Below are 27,072 nucleotides of genomic sequence, written 5' to 3'. Positions count from 1 at the left end.
GGTTAGTTCAGAAAATGGGTGTTAAGATAACAATCTTTCACTATTAACTCAAGGATTAAAATTAATCTGTGTTCTTAGATAAAAATCTAGCTGTCATGTACAGCAATTTTTCAGCCCCTAAAGAGAAAAAAAAAAATAGATGAGTCCACAGGAGAAAACCATCTACAAAAAGATCTTGACATTAGCATATGCAGAGTCAATACATAAATCCTGCAAATACTAAATTCACCAAAAATAAAAGGTCAAATGCATTAAAAAAGTGTTCCCTAATAATGGAAAAATCCTTGTGATGGATAGAACAGAGATAAACTGTCCACAGGGACTATCCAGTTCTCTGAAGAATTGCATTAAAAATCAATTTTATTCCAGTCACTTGGTAGGTATTCGCTCAAGCATATGCTGCTCTCAAAACAAGTCAAAAAGAAAGGTCCTTGAATTTCCTGCTTTATTTTTCCCAGAAGCAACAAAGTAAAACTTTAAAGATACAAAAGGACAAACATTTCAGCAAAAACTATGTTTTGCAAGAAAAAAAGTGTGAAAAGAAATTCAGAGTAGGTTCAAAATTTGGAGTTTACCCTTTCTTTCTGTTATTTGCTCAGAGAAACATAGGTTATGTTGACTAGTTATAGATCATATAAATTAGAAAAAAATAAACAAAAAAACAGAATATGAGGAGACCAATATCAACACCAGCATTACTGTTAGTCATGAACACATTCAAAACAGTTAGCAACAAAGTTAAAGCAGAATTCTCACAGGTCTACATAGACTGTGGTAATTAAAAGACGCTGTGCAGGCTGGTGCTTGATGTGACTACGGAGTTGCAGGATTTTTTTTTTTCTTTTCTTTTCTTTTTTTCTCTCCTCTTTCTTGTCTTCAAGTAATACTTGATTGGAAGACAATAACAGCCAAACCCAAAAAATAAATTCTCCAAGTGTGATGCTCAGTGCAAGGCCTAAGATGGCTCAGCAACCCATTGGGAAGGCTGAAAGGGCAGTTACTTCAATTCGATTCCCCTGCCTCGAGTCGGTGAATTGGAGCTGGTCGCCGGTCCGTGGCCTCCGTGCCACTTCCCTTGCACTGCACATGCCACACAGCCCTGCGGAGTGTTTGACAGCACAGAACTGCAGCACAGCTGAGCGTTAGGTACAGTGGGTTTAGTGATGACGTGAGAGATCCAGCAAAAATTGGTGGTCCTTGTGGCCAAAGCAGGAGGCATGAGCAAAGCAACAGCTCATCACTGCAGCACACAGTGGGATTAGTAGAGATGGCTGAAGCCAACGTGGGAACACCCCTCTGAATATTAGTGCTGATTAAGTAGGTTGTTCTTTCTTAATTTCCCCAGGCCTATCACTTCTAAACAATGCGGCTTGCACAAGGAGACAGATGGACAAGCAAACAGCGACTGTGTGCCAGTGCACAACACAAGGCAATGAATAAAGCCCCTGCTAATACTACTTGGCCACCTAGGAGCACTGCTCATCAGTTCACCCCACTTGCAGGCACCCTCTCTAGCACTAGTGTCAGTCACTGGAAAAGCCTCTGCACAGCTTCCATCAGCAGCTTCCTGCCCCTGCTATTTGTTTGTTAGATGGTCACTGAACAGTGGAGACAAAAAAAGTAACCATTTCTGCTTAGTTCTGTGCTAATTCCTAGATCAATAATAGCAATAAAACATCTTCAGGCAGATGCCAATGCTTGTGACAGTGTATTTGATCCATGCTCAGGAACAGTCAAAGTGCACAGAAGTCTCTCCACTCAGGCATTGGAAAACAAGGGCATGGTTTTTGTCTTTTTAACTCTCCCAGGCTCCCAGTTAAATAGTTTCTATGGAAAAGTCTACCGACTATCAAAGGAGTGCCACAAGCTTGGATGAAAAGTCAATCCAATAGAGCAGTGATGCCCACAGACCTCCAAGAGCTGCCACTTCTAAGTTGTCTGCACTAAGTACAAAATGATGCTGTGAAATAAACATCATGTTTTCTTAATTTCTTTCAAAATAATTACTTAAAGCTCCATTGCAGTCAGACAATGCTGGTCTAGAGGAAAAAGTTAAAATGATTCTTGCTTGACCCACAAATGCCTTCCAAAGTACAAGAGGAAAAGAGCTGCTCAGCAAACCCCAGCTCCTTGCAGAAATCTCTCACATGTGGAGTACAGTGCCTCTCAAAGACTGAAAAATTGGTTGTAATAGGTAAACTAATAACTACTAAAATCAGGGAACTGGCAGGTTCCTTCTTTTTATTTATTTATTAAGAGAAGGAAAGGAAAAAGTGTCATGATTTGGAACTGCAGCTGTGCATAACTCATTCTCACAGGTTTTGTTAAATTGCTTACTATTGAATGCTTCAGTATTGTGGAGTTAGCCTCATAAATCCCATACTGGGGTAATTGAAGATCATTAGCTCAATAGCTCCCACTCAAGGAAGCATGTCCTGATACAAGGGAACAGACACATACTAGATAACGCCAATATTTTCAGGCTCCCTGCAAGGATTCGGGTTTAGCAAATGGGAAATCCCTGAAGTAAGAAGCATTTTAAAAGAAGTTAATAGATCATGAATGGGAGCTCTAGCAACAGAGACACCTAACATAACATTAAAATTCAAATCAACACCCTAACACACACACACACATTTATATATATATATATAAAATATACAGCTGTAGCTGTTACAGCAAAACATCTCACAGACGACTCTTGCCCCTGCTCTACGGTCAATAGGCCATGCTTACTATGATCAGCAATTTGCTTTTAGCTCATAACAAAACTTACATGTCATCTTTCTTCCATCTGCCAATGCTATGAAGCGGTATCATAGTGGGTTGCAGCCTACTTGAGGTCTTCCAGAAAAAGACTTTCCTGATTTTCAAAGATATTAAAGGCACCATTTCACCAGCATCTTCTCACTGACTGCCATACTTTCAGAGAAACAGATGCTTTCTGAGGCCTTAGACATAAAAATGACCACTTTACTAGACCATCTGCACTAAGTGCTTCTCATCCTCTTTCACACAGGCTTTTTCTCCACTTCTACCTGCCTGTGTCTCTCACCTTCTACCAGGTGGTCTAGAAATGGAGGTAGATTTACAGACTACTGTAGATTCCATACTACATGCCCATTGTGGCAATTAGTTAAAAAGGGGGAAAAAATGTTTTATGTAAATTCACATTATAAGTATTGTACATTGGTTTTCTCATGTGGACATGAAATAAGACTGACCCTTGCTACCCTCTAAATACACGTGGTCCTGATGTTTACTAGGAGCGCCCCAAACAGAGACACAACACACTTAGCCCTGCACTGTGAGCTCCCCCATCCTCACTCCGTGCCAGCTTCCCTCATTACAGGTCACGAGAGGGCAGCTCTGGGCAGCTGCTCTGCCTGGGTGACCGCGTGGGGCACCCGCACCGGCGGCCTCCTCCTCGGCAGGTGCCCGTGCCCATCGAGATGGGCATCTATCTATGAGGGCTCCTCCACCGCTGAGCCATTCCCTTCCGAAAGGGGTTCCGTGCCACAGCAAGTGGCAGGAAGCAAGTCCTGAATTTCTCATGGGAATAGTCACAGCACAGCTAACCTGCTTTTCCAAGTAAATTAATTTAGGGAATTAAGCAGTGTGCAGCGCTGCACCACTGATTAGGGATTCTAAGTGGAATAAATCTTTTTTTTGTCTCTACTGTTTCCATTCTTTGATTATATATATTGATAATACATAAACTTACTTCACCATTTGCCATTTTAACAGCATTTTGAACATATTTCCTTCAAATTAATCCATCTTGCAGTTTTAGTTACAGTGATTCTGGTTTTAAAGAAACCATTATCTGAACAGTTAGGTGGTTTGCTTCCTACTCACACGGTCTGTCAAGCAGACAGGACAGTGCTAGTAATGAGCAGCAGGCACCACCGCATATGGCTTGCTCAAGAGGCACTAACAAGCCTGTTAAGAAACAGCTGAGCACTGCAAAGAACGTATTCTCAAAAGTGCTAAATTCATCATAAATTAAAAGCAATAATGAAAGAGCAAAAAGTGAAAGAAAAAGATGCATTTAGAAAACTAGGATTGAGAGGGCATTTCTTGTATTAAAAAAAAAAAAAAGGAGGGGTTTCTCTCCCCTCTCCCTTACAATCAATAAAGTGAAATGGAGGTGGAGGAAATCTGGTCTTCGTCTTTAGGAAAGGCATAAACATTGTTGTGTCTACCGGGTCCCTGGGAATTCACTCTGAAGCTGCGATGAGGAGTCTATCTCTCTTTTCCTACAGTTACGCCTTTTTCCCTTTGATCAGTCAGTGGGCCAAAACTAAACGTCTTGAACAGCTTAATGCTTGAACACCTGCATTTCTAGTCCCAGCATTTTCTTCTGTCTCTGTTGCTTCAGATCTTGTTTCATCTTCAAGGAAATAAGCTCGGATACAAGCAGAACAATAACAGTTTTAGGCTGTCTTAATTACTTGTTCCTCTTTCTTCCCCTTAAATGTCATTTTAATTTCCAAGAGAACCTGACAGACTAATAAAACATCCAAAACAAAACTTTACAAATGAAACAAAAATGAGTTAAGAATCAAAACTTCACTTTGTATGGCATAGTTGATATACTTAAACTGTTATTCCTACTGCATATTAGCTGGAAGTCTTCAAATACTCGTAGCGGAAACTTTTTGCAATGACACTGCACAGGTAAGGTCTCTGCACTTCTATTACCATACAACTACTTAGCACGGTCCAACAGCAAAGTTATGCTTATTGCCAATTGCTTATTGATTGCCAACTGTAGCTCTTTTGTATTTAAGTTAACGATAAAGAGAATACTATTCCCCTCTTCTATTTAATCTGAAAGTCTTCTCAAGGTGGGAAAGGAGGGAGAGCGCCTTTTTTGCTAAATAAGGATTAAATCGCTCAAAATTCTACATTTCCTACACAATGAATATACGTATGCATAAAGAAGTTGCGATATCTTCAAATTCTGAAAATCAGTTTTAAAGAAAGACACCTCACCTTAGAAACTAATTATACAGATAAGTGCTACAGAACTAAACATTTACCACTGTTGGGGCACTTTTCATCAGTATGTCGTGATGAATGGCACATTTATATTCATGCCATATGTTTCTACATATGTCATCATAAAAAGCACTCCAGTGACCCACTATTTACCACAAGGAGACAGAAAAAAAATCATAGGATACGACAGTTACGACTGCTTAATGACTGTTCACAAAGTCACTGCAGTAATTATTACATGTGCCACTTGTGTTAGCAAAAGGAGAGAGAGAGAGAGAGAGAGAGAGAGAGAGAGAGCGCGCGCACGCGCATGGGCAGAGAGAGGACCCTCTGCAATTGACCTAAAGGAGGCAAGCTAAGAATATGCATAATAATCTCTCAAAGCGTTTGAAGACATGCAGCTTCAGGCAAAGAACTGTTCAGGGAAGTGGACAGGGCAAGAACCTTTCCAACAGAGCAATTATGCCTGCAGCTATTTGGATAGTGAAATAAAAGCCAGATCGTAGAGGCAAATGACTTCAGGACCAAGACAAAGAATTAACTGGCATATCTCCTAATTGAATAGCTATGCAACATTCCAGCTCTCCTTTGCATCAGTAATTTAAACCATGAAGCAAAAGAAGAAAGTCTATAACTTCCCAATGTCGAGCCCAGAGCCCAAAGGAACACCAGTTCTTGTCACAATGACGGCCAAGGCAGAGCAGCAAGGGCCCAAAATTGGCTGTTGAGATGGGTGCTTTCACTTTGGTGGAATCCTCCCAATCCAGAGGATAACAGTGCACTGTGGATCCGTGTGATACAGGATAATAAGGAAAGAATCCAGCCTAAAGGTGAGAGTTTTGGGAGAGCTCCCTTACAGAGCCAAGACCCGAGCTGACATGAAGTGCAGTCTCATTTTTACAGTCCAGTTTTTACAGAGCATATCACGTAACAGTCTCTAAGAACGATTTCCCATGAGTACTTCCTAAAATGTGCAGTTTTTGCTAAGTATTTGGAAGGTTTCTAAATAGGCATTACAATTTTTGAAATATTTTGTTAATACAACAGTAACAAATGTTTAAGTGTGAAATATCAAACTATGAGGACAGAGTTTAAGTAGTGCTCAGTTCCTCCATTTTTGAAACCTAGAACTGTAAATGTAAGACTTGCTCGAGAGAACACATGGAGGAGAGTATGGTGGGGGGTTTCTTTGACAGTACAAAATACAGAAGTTAGTGGGCACCATGTACAGCTTCTGCAAGTGCATGTGTGTGTCCACGTGCATGCATGTGGTTCAGACTTTTACTGCATTCCTGAATAGCCAAGGAGAGCTTGGGAATGAGAGCAGTTGTTGGGCTACCATAGGGACATGCGGGACACCAGGCCTCATCAACATGACACATGCCAGTCTCCTAAATCAAGACATACTGAAGATACTGACATGAATTATACCCAGATATATGCCCAGACAGCTGCCTACTAAATTGTAATTCTCTCTCCAGCTTTTAAAAGGGAGACCATTAACACACCGAGGATCTCACACTCACACGGACTACAGAATCTCCAAATAAAAGGATGACATAACTGTGAATCCAGGAAATTTGTGAAACTGTGCTCAAGAGGCAGAGATCCAGTTTCCAGAAACACAACTCCACAGCTTTTTAGAATATGAGCCCTCCTCCTAAAGGTGGGTAGACAAATAAGCACACAGCTTATCCTCCAGCTGATGGAGGTAATACTATGGCGGAATAAGTGCAATACAAGGACATAACTGAAAAGCCATCTTGTCTTCAGAAAAACTGGGACCTTCTTTGCTAATAAACCCAACCTTCTTGTGGACTTGTTCTTCCCGGTAGCCAAACTATTAAATTCATTACTCTTTCAGCCACTAAGCTGCTTTTCCTTGCCAGTTCTATCCAACTGAAACAAGGAATATATAAAGCAGTTATGAGCATCTGAAGCGGTGCTTTAAGGCAGAGATGCTTATTTAACAGAATACTGCATTGATGTGAACATCCAGACGGGTTTCTCAGAGAAGCCAGAACCTCAGAGAAAGTGCAGTTGTCAATATTTAAGGATGCCTCTATTAAAGGAGAAGGAGTATCCTGCCATATACAGGGACCAAGTGCTTTTTGTCCTCTGCATTGTATTCACTGTAGCTAGGTCTGTAGGTTATTTAGCTACCCCACTATTAAAACATACTTCAGTTCAGTTAAACAATAGTTCTGTTAAGTTCCTTTTCAAATGCAGAATTAAGCCTATAAAACTGTACATTTTTTGATACTCTGGCTATTTGATATTTCTCACACTATTCCAATATGTTATAGTATCTTTTGTCATCTTATGAGATACAGCAAAACTAGAGTGCTAGGGAAATATACTGCTCAAGAAACCAAGGTAAATCCCCATTCTCTTTTTCAGTTCCTACACTACTGATACTATTTTACATCAATTCAGAGCAGGGCTTAGGGTGTTATGAGTTTTGTACTGAAAAATATTCTTTTCTTTCCCTCCCCCCCCGCCTCAACATGTTCAGCGTATAAGATGACTGGTAATTAGAAGATAAACACCGTAACAATTGGAGTGAACAGGTACTTACACTCCAATTATCCTCACAGGTATATAGGTGATGAATTATAAATAATATTTTGCTAAAGTATAGGAGAATAACAACTATAAGAATGCCATTCCACCTTTGGAAGTGGAGATTAAAATTGTTTCTTGTCAATTTTCACATACTTTTGCAGTCATTTGCATTTTAATGGAGAAAGTTCTATCACATTCTTATTTTTAAATAGAGAATTATATTCATATTGACGTAAAGCGTCTTTTTTTGCAGCAAGGGGTTGATGATGACAGCAATACCATTAAAACAGAAAATTCCATTTGGATATGATCTACAGATCTACCTGCAATACAATTTGCAATATGATCTATCACAGAAAAGAATGAGTAGTAAATAGTCTGTCTTACCCTGGCTAGAAAAATAATGCACATACCTATTCCAGAAACTATGTTGCAGAAAAGAAATATCAGGAAGAAAAAAAAAACATTGCTTTTAATTTTCTTAACTGTTTAATTTCCAGTTTTGAATAAGCTACGATGACCTTCTGCTGCGCATTTAGTTTTAGAATGAATGACTGATGCCCTGGTCCTGAAAAGGTATGCTCTTTCATGCCTAACATCATTACTGCAGTATATTTTTACTTTACAAGTTACCCTTGAAGGCTACCTAAAAGCTATAGCTAGTGCTGAACACAGCAGTTCTTTTGAATAGCAGAAATCGCTGTAATATATCACAAATTCCTGGCATTGTTCCCTGAAGTGCCGGCCTGATTAGTTACTGATACAGTTCAAGGTGCTGGTTATGATTTAAAAAGCCCTAAATGGGCAAGGATCCACGCATGTGAAAAACTGCCTATAGACCTGTGCCTCAGTACAGACTGCTGGCCTGCCTTTCTGGTCCAGGAAAGATTGGTGTAGCTCCCGGATCAGGCTTAGATCAGGCTCCACATCCAGAGCTATATTTATTATTCAGACATAGACTTAATGGCAATATTAAACAGTGGCGTTCTCCTGTTCTCCCCAAAGCTGCCAGGCTGGGAGCACTTGCTCTGCTCCCTGTGCACCCCTTTGGGGATTTTAGGGGTCTAAATCTGTCCCAGCCAAGTCAGATAGAGCATAAAGTCTACACCCAGTTGCAAAACCACATAACTCTCTGTATGTAGGGAGTGTTCTAGAGGATTCAGGCACTGTGATGTCTACATAAGCAGATTTATTATTTCATCCTGCCATAGCATCTTCTTGCAGCAGACCCTGATGTCAGATTAACCAGACATGTGCCTGCTTTCTAATGCGTAGAAGTGTATCTTGCAGACATTTTAGGCAAGCCAAAAAGACATCTCTGGAATCACCCCTCCAAAATAAATATGAAAAATAATGAAGTGACTGTGTCATGTATTAATAGTCCAAAACACAGTCCAACTGAGGGATGTGGGAAACCATTTTTTTCTTGATCATATTCTTCTACTTTAGGATAGCAACACTGATGATTAAGATTAGGTACGTTCTGTAAGAATATCCAGATGGAAAATTACCCATGCAAAAATAGTCTTAAGAGCAGATGAAATTAAAAAGAAATCCAAGCAATTTATTGCAGTTCTACAGTTTCACAAGTTAGGTAAGATAAATCATTCTAATCCCAGTTAAAAGAAAGAGGAGAAAACAGATTAATTAATAATATATATTTTGCTCATAAATGATTTTTTTTCCTGTTGTGGTCAGTGTGGGAAAGTTGTTTCTGTCCAGATATTACTAAAATTGTGACATTCCTAGAAGGCTGCCTTCGCAAGCACTCCATGAGCCAGATATTACCAAACTAGTTTTCTACAAATATATTTAAATACAAGAGCTTTGGTGACTGTTCATATTTTTTTGATGTCCCACTGTGGATTCAAAGGCCTTTTAACATTAAAATCCATTTATGTTAATACTGTTTCTTAGATTTTATCAGGTAGATCAGCACCTGCCTTTCCCAGATTATGCTCAATAGCAGTTTTGACAGACTCTCTCATTAAAATATTTGGCAGCTACTTTTCTTTTGCCAAAAATATAGATTATTAACACCTCCGCCCATCACAACTACATTCAAGAAATTAAGTCAAATCAGTGAATACAATCCAGTTACCTGTCATGTTGCAGTAAACTTTCAAAGGTCCCAGTGCCCCGCTGCCATCTGGATCTATCCAGTAGTTGTTTGAAGTTTTGCCCAAGTGTTTGTAGGCTTCACATGAGAGTTCATAAATAGCTGGAACAAAATAAGACACAGCAATAAGGTCTTCAAATCCTGGAACAGAGGATCCATAACAACAATATATTGACATTGGATTCAATATTGTATCAAGAACTGTACCTTTGGCTCAACTTCAATGCTAGTGATATTCAGAGAAAATGTTACTTGTCCAAAAGATGAAGAAGTTATTGAGAAATCTTGAGGCATATAGTTTCAATTACTTTCACATGTGAAAGGCAGAATGAGAAGCCAATTCCAACAAAACAAGTAAACAACAAAAATAAAAACCCACAGACATTTTCAAGAGTAACTTCAAACCTTGCCTGAAATAGCTTTGGTTCACAACAACTTTTGAAGGTTCAAAAACCTTTGAGTTTTCTCTCAGTAAACTTGGGATCTTTTCTGGTTTTGCTACAGCTCAGAAAAAAATCAAGTTTCAACCGAGTGACATTTCTCACTGCGTGTTAATACTCGTCCTCTGCACAGCTCTGCAGTTACTCCATTAAGTAGCTACATAACTGGTACTCTGCCCCAGCAGGAAATGGAGCATTTCCAATATTTACTAGAGGAAGTTTAAGTATAATTGATTTAGCAAAAAATAAATACGCAGACCACTCTATACTGCTTCCCATTTGGGAACGGTTACACAACTGATTGTTGTCCCAACAGACTAAGCATTGCCAAGACACTTTCCAATGTAGACATTTATATTCAGGTAAGTTTTTCACAGAAGAGGTATATCAATTCTTAAAAAAAAAAATTGGAGGTTAGACTAGGCTGTCTCCAGAGGTTCCTTCTGGTCCCTTAAATATTCTGTGATTTATATAACTACTTTTCTCTAGAATTTGGAACAAAAAAATGAACACAACATTTTTAATAATGTCTAATGCCTCTCTGTTGTCCAAGGACCAGATGGTACAGCTTTTTGTTTGTTTGGAATCAATCAATTGCTAAAAAAAATTAAATATCTGTTCAACCAGACTTCATATCCACTCTACAAATTCAACTAATCTGTTGGCACTTCTCATACAAGTGCTTTCCCGGCTCAGACTGGCTTTATTTCAAGCCTCCATATGGAAGAGCTGTGCTGCGGGGCTCCGGCCAAGGGAGCCTTCCAAAGGCTCCTTCCCGCCCACCGTCCTCAGGGCCTCCCCCAACTATCAAGACACAGGAAGAAAGGATCCTCTGCCCTAATTTGGCAAGAATATGAGACCAAAACAAGGAGCATGGGTGCAAAGAGAAGCTCTTTGTGCTACTGAGAAGTATTTGTTTTATGGGAAGTTTTACTTGATCATTATGGGTCCAAAATCAATTTTATACAAGCAGACACTTTAATTCAAATCAAAAATATTCCAAACCATTTCCCTGACTTGAGCCCCAAACTGAGATCTGTGTATCCCGATCTCAGGAGTCCAAGTAGACTCTCGGCCTGTTTCTGGGCACTTCATGCAGATTTTCAGCTGCAAAGTATTGCTGGAAGAGGTAACCAGTTTTCCTCTGAAAAACTTCTCTACATGCAATCTGAAAACTGAATAAACTGAATAAACTGAATAAACTGAATAAACTGAATAAACTGAATAAACTGAAAAGGGCAGACTGGCACAAGCAACTGCAGCATACCAGTTACCTAACAGCAATATAGCAACAAAATCTAAGGTATAAGTGACAAAGGCCTACCGATAAAACAGCTGTTCACTAAGTAATAGGGAACAGCAAACAATCATATTCTGATGTATGGAGAGCCTTGATGACTGAAAAACACTTCTGCATTGAACTCAGAGAGCAAAGGGAAGCCACTAACAAATGCAACAGAAGTTACAAGCCCTAAGCACACAGGGCAACTTGGATGAAGGGCAAGAGCAAGACACGATACAAAGACGGCAAACAGTCAATAGCTCGGGCTTTTCAGGCCCATGGAATTACAATGCCAGAAACGCGCTTTTGTTTTCTTGGTACATGGTTCAAATACATCGTAAATATTCCTAACGTATGCATGTGTTCTTATTCAGAATAATACTAAGCTCCAAAACCTTTCAGAACGAGGACAAAACTCATTGCCTTGCTGTCCAGCCAGTTTCTAACATACGATATCCAGGTGCTATAAAATAAATTAAAATACATTAAAAGAAATGCTTGTTTTATACCCAAGAGAAACAAGGGGGGGTGGGAGGACAAAAACAAAAAAAACAAAACAAAACAACAACAACAAAAAAAAACAACAAAAAACCACACACACACACACACAAGGGGCAGAGGATAAGGACAGAAAATATAAACCAATCAATCCTCCACACTTGAAACCTAAGGATGTCACACTCATTCGCACCATGTCAAGTACTGCCAGTGAGAGACATGAGATGAAAACCTCAATAGGACAGAACAGAATCCAAGTTCTGAGGGTCAGGTAAAAAGTACAGAAGAAAGGAATCAAAAATAGGAGAATAAGAGCATCAAAGTGATGGTACAGCCTTTTTTAAGTTCAGTTACCCAAATAATACAGATCAAACCAAGACCACTAAATCCATTTCACGCTAAAATTTGAAAGGCCTTGACCATGTTCTAATGTGGAAAGAAATACCCAAAGAGTGCCTCATTTCAACTTCTGGAGTGAAACTCAAAGCTGCTTTAACTGCAGGAGTCTGGGCAGAAAGTCCAGGCATTTTCATGCATTCAGTGCTTTGCAGGCCACGGCCGCCCAGCGGGGCCCTCACCACAGCTTGACGAGTCAAGTCTCCCTCGCGAGAAAAGTTAAGGGGCCGAGCAAAGCAGAGTAAGAAGGAAATAAATACAACAAGAAGAAAGCTGCATCACCACAGAGGCTGGCGTCACTTGCACTGTAGCGTTTTCCCCATGAGTTCCATCTTCATCCTTTCCCGAGGAGGCAGTTCCCTGGACTGCAGGGAGGCATTGGTGGATAGAGAAGACAACATTTATTTCCTAGTTTCAGGTTTCTCTTTTTTAAAGAATTCAGGAAAACCAAGTGGTTCAGAAAACCAATTTACAGAAGAGCTTTTTCCAACTCTCAGTTGTTAGCTGGAAGTCAGAAGCAGTCAGCTCAGCCTGTGTTTCAATTGCTGTGTGCTCATTGAGGGCAGCAGATGCTCTTAAGCCTGTTTTTGTTTTTCTAGGCAAGTCAAGTAAAGATCAAAAGAGAGTTAGCAGTGCCAGGTGGAGAGAGATCTTTAGAAAGCAGAATAACCGAATGACAAGAAGGATTTAGCAACCCGGTCACCCTACACGAGCTTCCATAGCACCTTGGCAAATGACAGCTTTCCCAATGCTATGTAAGAGTACAGCTTTTATTTCAAGGCTGAAAAAATAGCTTTCTTAAGTAGCAAATTCATTATAAATCATCAGGCTGATGCTACGAATGTTAGCATACTCAAAATGTCTTTTTTCATTGAAAGTAACAGCCTCAGGGGATAAACTCCCTGAAAGCACTACTAATGCAAGAGTTAAGTCTTGGTTTTACAGCAGCATAAGAATGGCATAGATCCATATAAATTCATGGAATGAAGAAAAGGGAAGCAAAAGTGACAAAAGCAGGAAATGCATCAGATCCATAAAGTCCATCATCTCCATAAACTCCATGACTTTAACCAGAAAAATACCTAAGAATACCTAAGTATACCTTAGAAAAAACTAAATGGTCAGTGAGGTGCTTAATATTATCTTGTAGGACAAATCCAAGTCTTGATCCCCTTGAAAGAGGATGGAAAACAAAAAGGTAAAGAAGGGAGGGGAGTAACTTATTAGAAAAACAGGAGAATAATGAAGTGAAATACCTGCAGTCATAGAAATTAATCACACTTGCAAATTCTTTGACTGGTATTACTCCCGATAACCTAGCAACTCCACAACTTGAACACTGTTTACAGAAACCATTTTTATTATTATTGTCATCATCATTCTTCGTTAGACTACTTCTCTGTTCCATTTTTAATCAGGACAGCCAAAATTCTCAAAATACTTGAGTTACCATTACTATCTAAACATTAAGTTCATGTCCCAAGCCTCTTCCGAGATTTCTTAGGATGCATCCTTCCAAATGAATATATTCACAAAATTATCTTGTTGGCAGTCACAGCCAAATCTTTGATAACAAATGTAATTACGTTTAGGCAATATGGTAGTAAAGAGACTACACCACAATGTAGAGAGACCACAATGTAAAGAGACTACACCACTACACCACAGACTGCATATTTCTTACTGTGCTAATAACAAGATTGCAAGATATTTGCCAAGACAGCCCACTGTATAAAAAGATCCCACCAACCGCTTCTGCTACAGGTGGGTTTGCCCAATTCCCTGTTATCAAGCCACAATCCAACACTTCCAGAATTCATAAGGAAAAACTGCTTTGCCTGTTCACATCCTACCAAACCCTTATATTTTTATATATATATATAAATATATATATAAAAGAGGAATGAGTTCCTTTGCTTTATTACAATATATTGTCAGAAGAACTGCAGAATGGAAAATGCAAGTGTTAAAAAAATACACATTTTTATCTACTGCTGGTTTCTGTTCAGCCAACAGAAGTCTCTCTCTGCTCCGTACCACAACAAATCTATCCCACTCTCACTCACCCTATAGCTACGGTGGTGGAGAAACTGCACCAGAGAATTTCTATTGTAGATTAAGCAAAACAGAAATCTCATCAGGGCACAAAGCAAGTTACGTACTGGAAAACAAAACTCTTCCGAGTCCTAAACAGGGTGCCCGATATTAATACATCACTTATAAGATAACCTTCCCCTTAAAAACACGTGAAGCTGCGAACTGCCAATTGGTTCTCCCAGTTTGTTTTTACTATCAACTAGAGTTGGGCAGGGAAGAAACAACAGAGAATCACTGCAAGGGTCAACTATTCTTAGGGCCAGTGATGTTTAGAGTTTGGGTATGAAAAAACATAATTTGGAACTCTATCCTTACAACCCTTAATAAGGGCCAAGTTAAGTAAATTTTAAAATAGAGTTTCCAGTTGTAGTTACATGAGAATGAGTACATAAGTGTTGCAGAAGTAGTCAAAAACAAGTGTCAACACATATTGGATACGATAGCGAGACACAAGTATTGCTTACACTGTATTGATACATACTCCCGTGGTACTCCCCAAAACACCCGTCACAGCAGTTTTGTTGTATTCCTTAACAGACTGTATTCCTTAACAAAGCAGTAACTTAGTATGGCTGTAATTATCTGGAGCCAAAAATGGCTTCAGAAGAAACTTTTGCCAAGCTACCAGGTGAAAATGATGTCCTGCCTTATCCGTTGCTGGTGGCAAAGCAGACGTGGTTGAAAATTAGTGCTGAACATGGCCAGGTTATCCAGATTCCACCTTTCTAGGCTATCAGCTTAGAGAAGCACTAAGCACACTGCACTATGAGAGCTGAAATCTGAACTAAACTTTGGAGTCAGAAACTAAAGAGAAGAGGGACAGAAGGAAACCCACCACCACCACAATGAGGTACACGTGCAGTGCTACATGTTGCAGGTCAGTCTAGGAGACTTCAACGTATTTGCACCAAGTACGGGCACACCCACTTAAAAAGAGCATCAGAACTCTAGAAAACCAAGAAAAAAAATTAAAAATCTGCATAACAGGTGCTAAGGTAAAAGGGACATTTGGATTTTCTTGCAATTTTGGCTTACTTTTAATTTTAGTTCATAAACATCAAAAAAAACATGTTCCTACATGCAGCTAAAAACCCTTCTTAAAAAAAATCGTGCTTGATTTAAAAAATCCTTTTAAAATAGTTGCTGAAACATTCCCTCCCTGCAAATAAAAGAAGAAAAATTAAAATAAATGTGTCTTGCAGCACCACTAATAGCTTTTCAAACTAAGCTCCAAAGAACTTCCAGAGATGACTGGTTCTGCATGACAAGGAAGACCTTCAACCAGAAGCAACCCACTTCACGCCACAGAGCCAAGTTTCAGGCGCTGACAGCTCAGATGTCCATGCAGAATGAAGCTGCCATCATGAGTCAAAGAACAGGGAGAAACATTTTAAATAAGAGATAAGCCTCTAATGTATATGCTATATAAGTCTTCATAGCTTATCACCCCATGCTCCAAATCAAGGAGGCTGCCCGCAGGACACGCTTGTTCTGCATTCACTGTGACGCAGGAGGGCAGGGAAGCACCAGTGGGACGCGCCGGTGGCGACACCAACTTGCTGGGTCTCCATGACAGGCACTCGGAAACTGTCCCATGAACGTGTCAGCAACCACAGCGAGGTCCATGTGCAGGAAGCAACATGACAGCTTCTCAAGGAGCAGCAGGCAGAAGGCGACACTGCAGCCCATCCGTTTCACGTGTGGAAGATGGGCATAAGGGATTCACTCCAATATTCACAGTTCTTATTGGGATAGAAAGGGCATCTGCTGCAATCCTAAAATTTCTAAAGAAACACAGCAATTTGCTAGATTTCATTACAGCCAAATGATTTACATTCAAGGAAAGCCAGGAAATAAGGAAGGGTCCAAAGAGAAGTTATGAGAGGTAGTAGTAGAAGACTACTAAAAAAGCTACTTTTAGCAAAAATGCAACTTTCACAAAAAAGCAATTTCAATGCAATTAAATATTGATCTTTTTTTTTAAAAAAAAAGATTTACCTCCCTTTTAAAGAATTTTAACTCACACTTAAGGAAATTTGAGAGCAAAGTTCTATAAACAAGTCCCCAGTGCACAGCACACGATCATTAGTATATGCTGCATATGTGGTAGCTACCTTAGCTGATCATTTTTATAGTTTTAATAAAACTAAAACTGAGACTCCCTGCCATAGACATGGTGACCTCCCCAGCCAGAAGCTGAATCATGGCATTTCAGTCCAAAAAGCATGAGCAAGCACATCTCCTGGCACCTCCTAACACTTTTAGTTTGAAGTTAGGCTGCAACTGCACACCCTGGGACGCAATCTGTGCTAAAGCCCTTGCTTAACTCTCGCTGTTGGTTAGTTCAAATATACAGATTCTGAGAGCAAAAGACTTCTTTGCACTGTGACCCCTGACATTAATAAGCACCTATAACACCAGCTCCATTAGGGGGATTTTTTGTTTATTTTATTAAAATTAAAAGAAAAAAGCTACTTAAATCATCTTGAGGGCATAGTTCTGCTATCACATCAAACTAGGTCTACTCATTCTACAAGATGTTCCAGCGTTCATGAAGGTCTGAAGTATTTTTGGAGCACTCAACACCAAGGGAAGTAAAGCATAATCTTTTTTTCTCCTAATTATAAGTAATACAACAGCAGAATCACATCACCAGGAGGCACCTCAAGGACCATCTAATCCACCTCTGTCCCAGCAAGCCCCACTACACCCCGGTATCATTCCTGACACATTCTGGTTCAGAACCTCCCCTGACAAATCCTACAGCCTCCATGAGCAGCCTGTTCTAGAGCTGCCCCAACCCTTCCACATGGACCTTTCTCCCTCTCTTTTCTGACAGACCAAGTGCTCTGCAGGAATCTCAACTCGTTCAACATCATTTGTTTTGATTCTCAAGAACGGTATTTTCCCTTTCCCCATTAGAGGCCAACAAGCTAAGGAAGTCAGCAACAAGGGTTTATTCACAGACCGTTTTTGATTTTATCCCCCTCCTCTCCTGCAGTGGACGGTCAAGGTAAACCAAGAGGAGGAATTACCACGATTATGTTTGGACTCATGAACATTTCTGGCCAGGTGGCACTGACTGCCACAAAAGGAAAAGCATCCATCAGTCAAGCTCCTCATGTGGAGCAGCAGCGGCCTCCCACCGCTGCCATCGGAGCCGCTGCACTCCACGCTCCCGAGTCAGGGACTGAGGCCCTCCCAGCCACCACAGGGCCCCCACGCCCTCCCACTGCGAGCTAATGAACTTATAAAGGACTCTCATTATTAGCACAATATTCAAATATGCCCCGGAGAAACAGAAAGGAAATTAAAATATAGAGAAAAAAAGAAAACAAAAATAATAAGATGGGTGGAAACTTGCCAAATTTGTGTCAGGTTGACTCTAGGCTCAGTTATGTCAGTGACAAACAAGACCATTAGCGTTGCAGTGGCAATGGGGAGAAGGCAGGATGGTGCAATTAGGATGACAAAGGGAGTACATGGTTTTTGCCATTGCTATGTGGGTGAAAACTGTAATTTCCTGTGAACATAGGTGGAAAAAAAATCCCATGTATAGCAAAACCAAAGATGCATCTGGCTCTCTGCCAGTCATGTTCTTCTCTTTGTGGTGAGGAAGTGGGGGAAGAAAGAGAGAAAGGAAGAAAAAGGAATCTATGAAACAGAGTCTAATCAAAGATGAGTTTTTCAAGCAATAAATCTAGTGGCAATTCCAAATCAGAAGCCACAGATTACGCGGTAGGCATCCTTGTTACAGTGTCAGGCTATAGATATCACACCAGAGAAATCTACTGAGATACCAATTTTTAACAAGGTGCTTTGGAGAATTAAGTCTCTTGAGGATACCTAAGCATTTTTTTTAAATTGCATTTTAACCCGGTTCTCTATGGCTGAAATAAGCACTAATGGAGATGCAAATATTTCAAAGGAAGAACTGCAAGTCATTCCCAATATCTCCATGTAAGGCACGCTACCATTTTAAAGCTGGATTACAGCTACGCACATATGGCAGATTAAGTGCAACAGGGCATACCATTGCTCTCCACATAGATCCACACACAATTAATAAACCATGGGCTTTCCAGAGGAGCTGAGCACTCATATCCACCTACAGAACAGAACTAAAACATTACAAAAAAAAAATTACAAAAGCATTCTTACCAGCATTTATATTACTTTAGCCAAAATGTCCTCTAACAACATAATTTGCAAACAATGTGCATCATCCTTTTCAATTAGTCACAAAGTAACTAGCAATGCTGGTAGAACTCAACCTTTTCAAACCAACTTAAATGTATCAGCAGAGACATCTGCCTGTGTTCCTCTTTCTTCATATTTTCTCTTCATTATATTCAAGTGGAAAAGACTGAATCCTGATGACTGTATCCTGGCAACTTACTGGGAATCATTTTCACATCTCATTCACATAACGGATGAGCTGTGAAGTCAGCATCATCCTCGCTGGGGGCCTTGGGGCTTGTGTCGACTGGCACGCTCCCTTCCACCGAGACCGCCAATAGCGGCACCGCTTCTGCACAGAACATCTGTGGGGAAAAAGACTATAGGAAAAATATACAGTATACGCACTTGCAGTAGCATGATAGGTCAGAATAAGGAATTTACATCTTGTAATAGTTTCCTCATTTTATTTATTGCTGCCATTAAATTTCTCACCAAGCCCTGAATATACAAGTTGTACTCAGCTAAGCTGCTAAAGGAAACGTCTCCCTTCTCTGTGATCAGTAACATCCTGCCCGACAAGTAGCTCAAGTGATCAGGAAATGATCGTTTCGCGATCATCCCACCCAAGTGGGTGGAAGAAAAAAAAAAGGTCCATAATTAGAAAATAAAAACTTAAAAGGAGAGGAAACAAACTGCTGAAGTTGATAGACACAAAGGCAGAATCTTGGAAATATCAAGAACAAGAGTGACGCTGAGAGAATCATATTCATATCTGAAATTCTGAACTTTTACACTGGAACAGAGAAGCCTGTAGAGCCCTGGTAGCCTTAGCATGAAGAACAATGTGACTTCTGTAGTGTCTTGGAGTAGCTGTGGCAGATAAGTCAACCAGAAAAGAAGTATGAAATTGTACATTGTAAAATACCAAGAAAACACCAATTATCAACACTTTCTGAACCTAAAAATTATAGGCATACTGAAAATATGCCCATATAAAACAGCTTCTGTAACTGTGGTTACTCTATGTAACCTAAACTCTCCTAAACAGATGATTAAGGAAATGAGGTGCTAAGTAAGTTAATGCAACAGCTACACAGGAGTAAATGTACTTAAAAGTTTGCAGTAAGACTAAAGAAATAACTTGGTTCTAGTAAAATAAGTGAGAAGTACAGTTGACCCTTCTACTGAGAACTACAAACAAGGCAATAGCCTTAAGTCAACACATTTAAGTACTCCTAATATGAGCACAAACTCTATTTAGGAAACACTCATGTCTTACACGTTGCAGTCGTGTTAGCTAAACGCAAATACATCTAAAGGATTACCCAGGCCTCACAAACATATTTGAGGAGCTTGACTGCTTTCCACCTGTCACCTCACCATTGCTTCTGCCAAAAAGACATCTCTAGGTTGGAAATTCATAGCTATCTATAACCCAAGGTCAAATTTTAAAGCTACTGTTACAAAGCATGACTGATACCAAACACCACCTATTCCTGTTAGTGGATTTTGGTCCTGCTCCTGGTTTGCCTCATTTAAATTAAAATACATAGGGAAGGAGTATAAATTAAATAAAGACACACAAATGTCCAAAAGCACCACAGCTCTTGCTCTGATTTAGAAGGGTCCACAGAAATGCTTAATCACCAAGGAAGACTTGTAAAGCTGCCCTAAGTTTCCACTATAAACAGGCTTAAGAAAATGGGAAAATGAAAACAATGGATGGTTCAAAAATCCCCACAAACAAAAAACACAAGCTGTATCAAAAGGCTCAACACATTTAAAATACACATTCTACACACAAACTAATTATTTTCTATGGTTATTTGCTACCGAAGCCACACATCTATTATAATAGTGAGTCTTCTTCTCCAAGTTAAACATCACATGTTCCACTGCTTCCTTAGTACATCATTTCAGATGAGTTGTATGGGAGGTAGGACATATGCGTTGTGATTACCCATTTGATTCATCAAATTTTGCCCTAAGTATACATAACAGGCCGCTAAGTCTCCACTTAATTTCCTTCTCCCTCCCCTTCCTGGTGTTAGCACCAATTAAACTATATTGTTATATCAATTTGGAAAAAAAAGATGTACAGGATCTTCCCCCGCCCTTGCTACCGTTTGTGCCCCAATTTTGTCTTTTACCTCAACTTACTGCCTTCCTTGCAGAGATGTTCAATATATATGAAAGTAGAAAGACTGAAGAGAAACACTTAAACTGCTACTCCTCTCCATGCTTTTTTCCTTTCAAAAAAAAAAAAACATATTTTGTCCTTCTTTTTAAATTCTTTTCATCTTTCTTCTCCATTTACTTTCATAATGTAATGCTTTTGCCACAGCTGAAGTCACAAGAAAAGAATACTAGATGTGACTCATTTAAAAAAAAGCACGTCAACAAGAGTTAGAGTCATTTAAAAAGCAGTAGACAGATGGGTCAATGGATTCAGCTCTTCATCTTTGTACACTCTCCCCTCCACACACAAGGGGAAGGGCAAGGAATCAAATAACAAATTTTGTGGTTCATTGTGAGGAAGCTCCAAACTTTGTGAGAAGATTCCAGTCTTACCAAATCTTCTGGCAGGTCCCAGGAGAGATGACCAGTCCTTCCTCCAGTTAGGAGAGGACCAGGGCGTTAGCCACAGCTTTGCCTGCTGGGCACCAAGTGCAACTAATCCTTGCATAGTGCAGATTGCCAGACAAGAAACCACCAAGCCTAACCAAGGGATTAGCTCTAATCAAGTTACCAGCACGCCGCAGGAAAAAAAATCTGCTTAAGAGTAACCACTGGGGCTCCACCCCAAGTTGCTTATTCCAGAAGCTAGGTTCAGTTGTCTGCTCTCCACCCTAGAAGAAAGTCTGAATTGGTCTATATAATTTTGAATGTTCCAGAAGGGATGACAGGCTCCAATGACAGCATGGAGTTTCTTCAACACCTTAAGTTGGCTGGTGGTCTCATCACACTCAGAGGTGGAAAAAGAGGTGATTGTTTAAGATAACACCACAGATGAAAGCCAAGGTCTTGCCAGGTCCCTGTTATACCCCTCTTCTCCAGTCACACGGAACACCACAAAGGTCTGAAATGACCTTTGTTCCTTTTGCTCCTTAGTTTGTACCTCTATCTGCAACAGAAATATCTTATGGATTTGTAACAGCTAGACCACACAAAACCAACCCTATTATAGCAGTAAGACGGTGGCAGCCAACTTCTCTTTTGAAAGATCACTTCCTTTACAGTAAAAATTGGGCGTTTTACTGGGGGCAAGCAGGGGTAGTACTGATTTCCTAATTTTATTGAATAATTTGCATTTTCAAAGTGGGTTCATTAAACACCAGCTCAACAACATTTAACATGTTACCAGTTTGGTAACTGATAAATGAAAGTCTGTTTTAAACATCCATCAACTGTTTTCATTAAGTTTTTAGTATGAACAGTGATCAGTTTTGAAAGTTTTTTTTTTGCTCCCCTCAAATAGCTCTTCTGCTTTTATATGTTGTTCATAAGTCTAAAAGCACTTAAGAGCATCATTATTTCCACTGTACAAATAAGGAGAAAAAAAACAGAAAGAGAAATTATTTGCCCAGAAATTACATGATTTGGAAATGCCAACACAAAGGCTGAATCTCAGTATGATAACTCTTATTCCACAGTCCTATCAGATTGAATATACTGCCTCCCACGTATGACCAAATTTATTAGAAAAGAAGAATTTATCAAATCATTCTGCACTTATAAAAGAAGGGTACAAAAATTATATAATCATGTTGAACAGTATGTACCAACAGATAAGTCATTTTAACAGCAACCATCTTTTCAAAGAGAGAAAAACAAATAAAATAAACTTTTCTTCCCCTAATTTGAATTTTAAGCTCCTTTAAAAAAAAAAAAAAGCTATAGGCAGAAAGGTAAACACTCTGCAGAAGTTCTCATTATTTAGACCACTGAGGTATCTTTAAAGTTGATCTTTGTATTAACTTCATTCTCTCACATGACCAAGAAAGCCAGAATTACAGTGACTTCAAAATGTATTTTCTTTTTAACGGCTGCCAGTGGGATTTTAATATCAGCACCTTAATGCTTTTTTCAATTAAAGTGTTTTAACAGTGAAGTAAGTAATAAGTTAGATTGTTTTAATGGAAAAGTTTAAGAAAAAGCTAATTAATTTTGAAGTCTGCACACACACAGCCCTTTTTAAGGCTAAGATTAATTCTGACGAGGATTTTACAGCATACATGAGTTGTTCTAAAGTTATCTATTCATAATTACATAGTGGCTTTTAAACGTCCCCTGGAAATACTATTTGTTTGTGCATCCTGCATAACAAGAGAACACAGGTTATAGCTGCACAAGCCACACTCGTTAATACCTCTGCTTCGCCAGGCGCAGGCCACAGCTCCGGCATGTTCTTTGCTTAGATTTAAGCATGTAAACTAGGCCACTAAGTTAAGGGACTGTGAAAGTACTGCAAATTAAACACTGGCTTCAGACTCTTACTGAACTGGATCCCAAGTGTATTTCTCCTCCACCTAACAGGAATTTTGCTTAAAAACTCATGACACACAATACTATTTTAAAGTTATGGATAAGCAGCCCAGCAGTACACAGGGCTAAGACCCAAAGCCCAGTTCTGGTCCTCCCTCTCTCTCTCTCAATCTCATCCAGTACAGAGGCTCCATCACTTCCAGCTGACCCTTAACTCCAGCATGACTACTGCTCATTGCTGACTCCTATTCCATGTTGCATCCTCATGTTTATTTTCTCAGCTTAACCTGAGCTAAGCAGCCCTGATCCTATCACTCCTTTTGGAGCTACAGCCTTCCCTGTCCCCAACACTGATTCCATTCACCCTCAATAAATATGGAAGTTGCTTCAAATTTATTACACCACCTGCATTTCATAACCACCCAGTGCCAAGCAGCTCTCCACTTAGCTGACAATCCATTTACAGCAGCCAACTAACTATTTATCTCCAGCTTCCAGCAGTGAAACAAACAACACACCAGTTTTTAAAATAAATACTGGAATACCAAAAAGCAAAACCACGACACTCCTCTTACCTCTAGACTAAAATACATAAAAATGAGTTAATTAACTTTAAAGCTTTGTTTTTCACATCTTGCAGATGCTGCTCAACAGTATGTCTGCACGGGGCTTAGGAGTGCCCTGTGACAAGCTCTGTGAAAACCTAGACTGAACCAAACAAGCACCTCCACCACCCGCCCCCAACTAAGCTGTACACTAGAGTAAATAACATATTAGAAACAACCAATAATAATGGCCTGCATTCAGAGCACAACAAGAAATACTTTATGTTAAATCCCTTAAGAACATGATAGTAAACATTAGGAAATGAAGACACTAGCATCACATTTCCTTTGCAAGAAGCAAGTATATTTACTACATGATCCTTTTAATAAACTATAAACCAAACAGTAAATTTCTTTGTAAGAAGAGCTCCAAGAACCTGTTTTCAACAGTAAGGAGAGAGGAAAAAATAATATAACAAACTTTCAGAGAGCACATACTAAACTTCCACATAGCATGTGGTCAGTTCAGATACAGAGCAACAGCAAGGTGGAAAAAAAACCCCTAGATGCCAATGTTGTGAGGTGAGAAAGAGTCAAAGCCTCTTCCTGGGTAACCAGGGAATTTCCTTGGCTTCCTTTCCCTTTACTCCTCCAGGATCAGCATGCTCAGACACTCATACACACTGTGCAGAGCTTCAGCACAGCACAACCTACTCCCACTTGCCTTATCCCTTGGTGACAACAGAGGATCCACTACAGGAGCAACCCACCCCTCACCACCTGCTCTCCCCACACTAAGTGTATTAATACCTTCCACACTTGCAACTTCCCCCACACCAGCACCCACCTCAAAGCTACTCTCACTTCTCCAAACTCAATTCCTCCACTCAGTGACCAACTGAAGACTTAACATAACTCCTGAGCTACCTTAGCCCCACACAGGTGCTGCAGATACATGGCCCCATTACCACACCTGAGGCCAATCACCCCAGGCACCTGGGCTCCAACCTTCTCCTTCCACAGATGCTAACTACCTCTTTTCAAAATCCAGCTGCAGAGATTTCCAGTACCTACCCTGAGTCTCTGGCTTATTTTCCTCATTCCCCCATCTGCAATGAAAAGGGTTAACGGGCCTTGTAAAGCAGCCTCTCCTGCCTTAAAAGGCAGCTGTTTGTTACAAGGGCTGGTCCAGAGCTTTGCTTGCTCTTCAGGTGTAGACCAGGCTAGAGGCTACTGGGGTTCTTACTGGGATTTCTGGGCAAGACTTGGATGGCAGACCTGCGTAAATTATTTATTTAAATAAAGAGCTGAACCTGTGCTGAATTTCACTAAAATCAGGTGCTTCTAGGTACATGGGTCTCTTAAAAAGATTCTGGTAAGAAAGCAGAGATGATGCTTTTTGCAGGAGGCCCAATTTTGTCCCTTCAAGATTTGTTCATCCAAGATGATGCTGATTGAAACATCAAATTTCCCTATCAAATGTTCAGAAATGTTAAGGTGATAGTTTGTTACCACTCTGCACTCAAATTCTCCCTGGAGAAATGTGGGGGAGTCTGTCGAGCGACAAGTCCTCTGAAAAGACAGGACACTCATGATTAGATTGTTTCTTCCATCTGAAATGATTTAACAGATGGAGCGCTTCCTGTCTTTTGACAAGAATATTATTTCACAAGAAAGTCTTCTTTAAGACGGTCTCTGAACACAAAGGTATTTATGGCACCTCTATACCTTTTCAATGGAGAAAGTCATACATGAAATATGCTCTAGCTCAGGAAGATGATGCAAAAAGGATTCAGTTTACTCTCATCCAGGGCCAAGACTATATTTAAATGCTAAAAGTAGAGTTTATTTTGGACTGAGGGGTTGAATAGGCTGGGAACACAGTAGTAAATCTACACTGATATGATGTGTACATTGTCCTAGCTTAAACTAGCAAAGTTGTAAAAATAACAATTTATTAACTATTTTAAAAATTAATATATCATGATTTTGTTTGTTTTTGTATCTTCTGATTTAACGACTAGGAATTTACAAAATTAAGTTTCAAGAATCAATAGTGTCCTTATTATCAGTACTGGTTGCATAACCCTGACATACTGGGCATTTCCTCCTTTAATTACATTAAGTCATCTCTATTAAACAATCATCTTAAAAATGGCCATAATTTACCTTTTATCCTGGTAATGCATAAAGTACCAATCTTTCCTAAATATTTTACTACATATTTTACATAATAAATGAAAACTTGGATGTAACATTGTTTTTTTGTTAGAGTAATATAATTACTGAGAAAAGGTAATTGCATTGAGTGATCTTCTAAAACTTGTAAGGAGCTGTGTGAACATACAAAGGCTAAAGAAAAACAAGAGAAAAACTAACATGTTACCAAGAGAAATATAAAAGTCAGAGATGTATATCTTAGGTAATTTATGTTGTATAAGCAACTTAATTAGAAAGCGCTTTGTCATATCTTTGACCCTCTACATCATTCTCAAACAGAAACTGTTTTCTCTACACCTCCAGCCACACAGACATATCTTCACTCAACCTATGAAGTTTCACAAAATACAAATTTACCAGGTTCAATCTTTATTATGCCAGTACCCAAGTAAAAGGAACAGAGAACTACAGAAAGAACAGGGAAGCACAGTTTTAATTTACTTGCTCAAAATAGATTTTAATTGGTGTTTTAATAAAGATCTCCTTTTCTTTATAAAACCAGGTTCAGTGCTGACAGGGCTAAATTTTATTAGCCTGACTCTAATAAAACTGCCACAGAAGTTAATAAGTTTTCCACAAATAATGAGAATAGGGCTGAATGGAAGGTTTCATGGCGGATTGCAGAGTCTTTCATTTCTGCTCCTGGTTATTGGTTCAAATGGAGTCTTGTCTGGTGGAAAAGAAAAGTCATTCCCCATCACTGACTATTCAGTGAACTATGCAAAATGCATTAGGAGTTTCAATCATCTGCACTTTGGAAGGCTTACCTACTCTTACAGAAAAAAGCAATTGCTAATGTGATTGGTTTTAAGTATATTGCCAAAAGTCCAATGTCAGTAGAGAAGGTAGAAATCTCACTGATGTGGAGGCTGATCTCTGCTTCTCTTCCGCAGCTGATTTCTCCAGGCAAGGAATATGAGAGAGCTGTAGAGTTGCTCGTCCTGGCCAATGGTCATCTGAACCTCCTAGAGCCTCGTAACAAGGTCTTATGCCCTGTGATCCGACCTGAAAATCTGGTCTGTAGTCTTGCATAACCAATAAATCCAAGCCCATAGTCTTGGATAAACCAATATATCTCATTATTTTTGAAATAGTTAAGTTATCCAAAACGTGATCCAAGGATAAAAGATCCTTAAACAAATACCCTCTAAGTATTTTCAGTGAAGGAAATGGATTTGGTGCAGACGAATCTCAGGACAATGCTTATTTGATATTATGGAGCATGAGAAGTGGCAAGCT

At 39.6% G+C, this 27,072-nt stretch overlaps 1 protein-coding gene across 1 annotated transcript in view; it reads right to left on the bottom strand.

Moving 5' to 3' along the window:
• The window catches only part of CNTNAP2 (contactin associated protein like 2), a 432,568-nt gene that overhangs the window by 298,060 nt on the left and 107,436 nt on the right, over positions 1-27,072 (bottom strand). The window contains exon 5 of the mRNA XM_026033686.1: positions 9,671-9,790. Coding sequence (XP_025889471.1) covers positions 9,671-9,790 — 120 coding nt within the window. The remainder of the gene's footprint in view (positions 1-9,670; positions 9,791-27,072) is intronic.

The sequence above is a fragment of the Nothoprocta perdicaria genome, unplaced genomic scaffold, assembly GCF_003342845.1.
Source record: "Nothoprocta perdicaria isolate Ctin4 unplaced genomic scaffold, notPer1 scaffold_131, whole genome shotgun sequence".
NCBI classification, from domain to species: Eukaryota; Metazoa; Chordata; class Aves; order Tinamiformes; family Tinamidae; genus Nothoprocta; species Nothoprocta perdicaria.
Note: the sequence above shows the minus strand (reverse complement) of the source record. Positions and strands in the feature narration are given on the sequence as shown.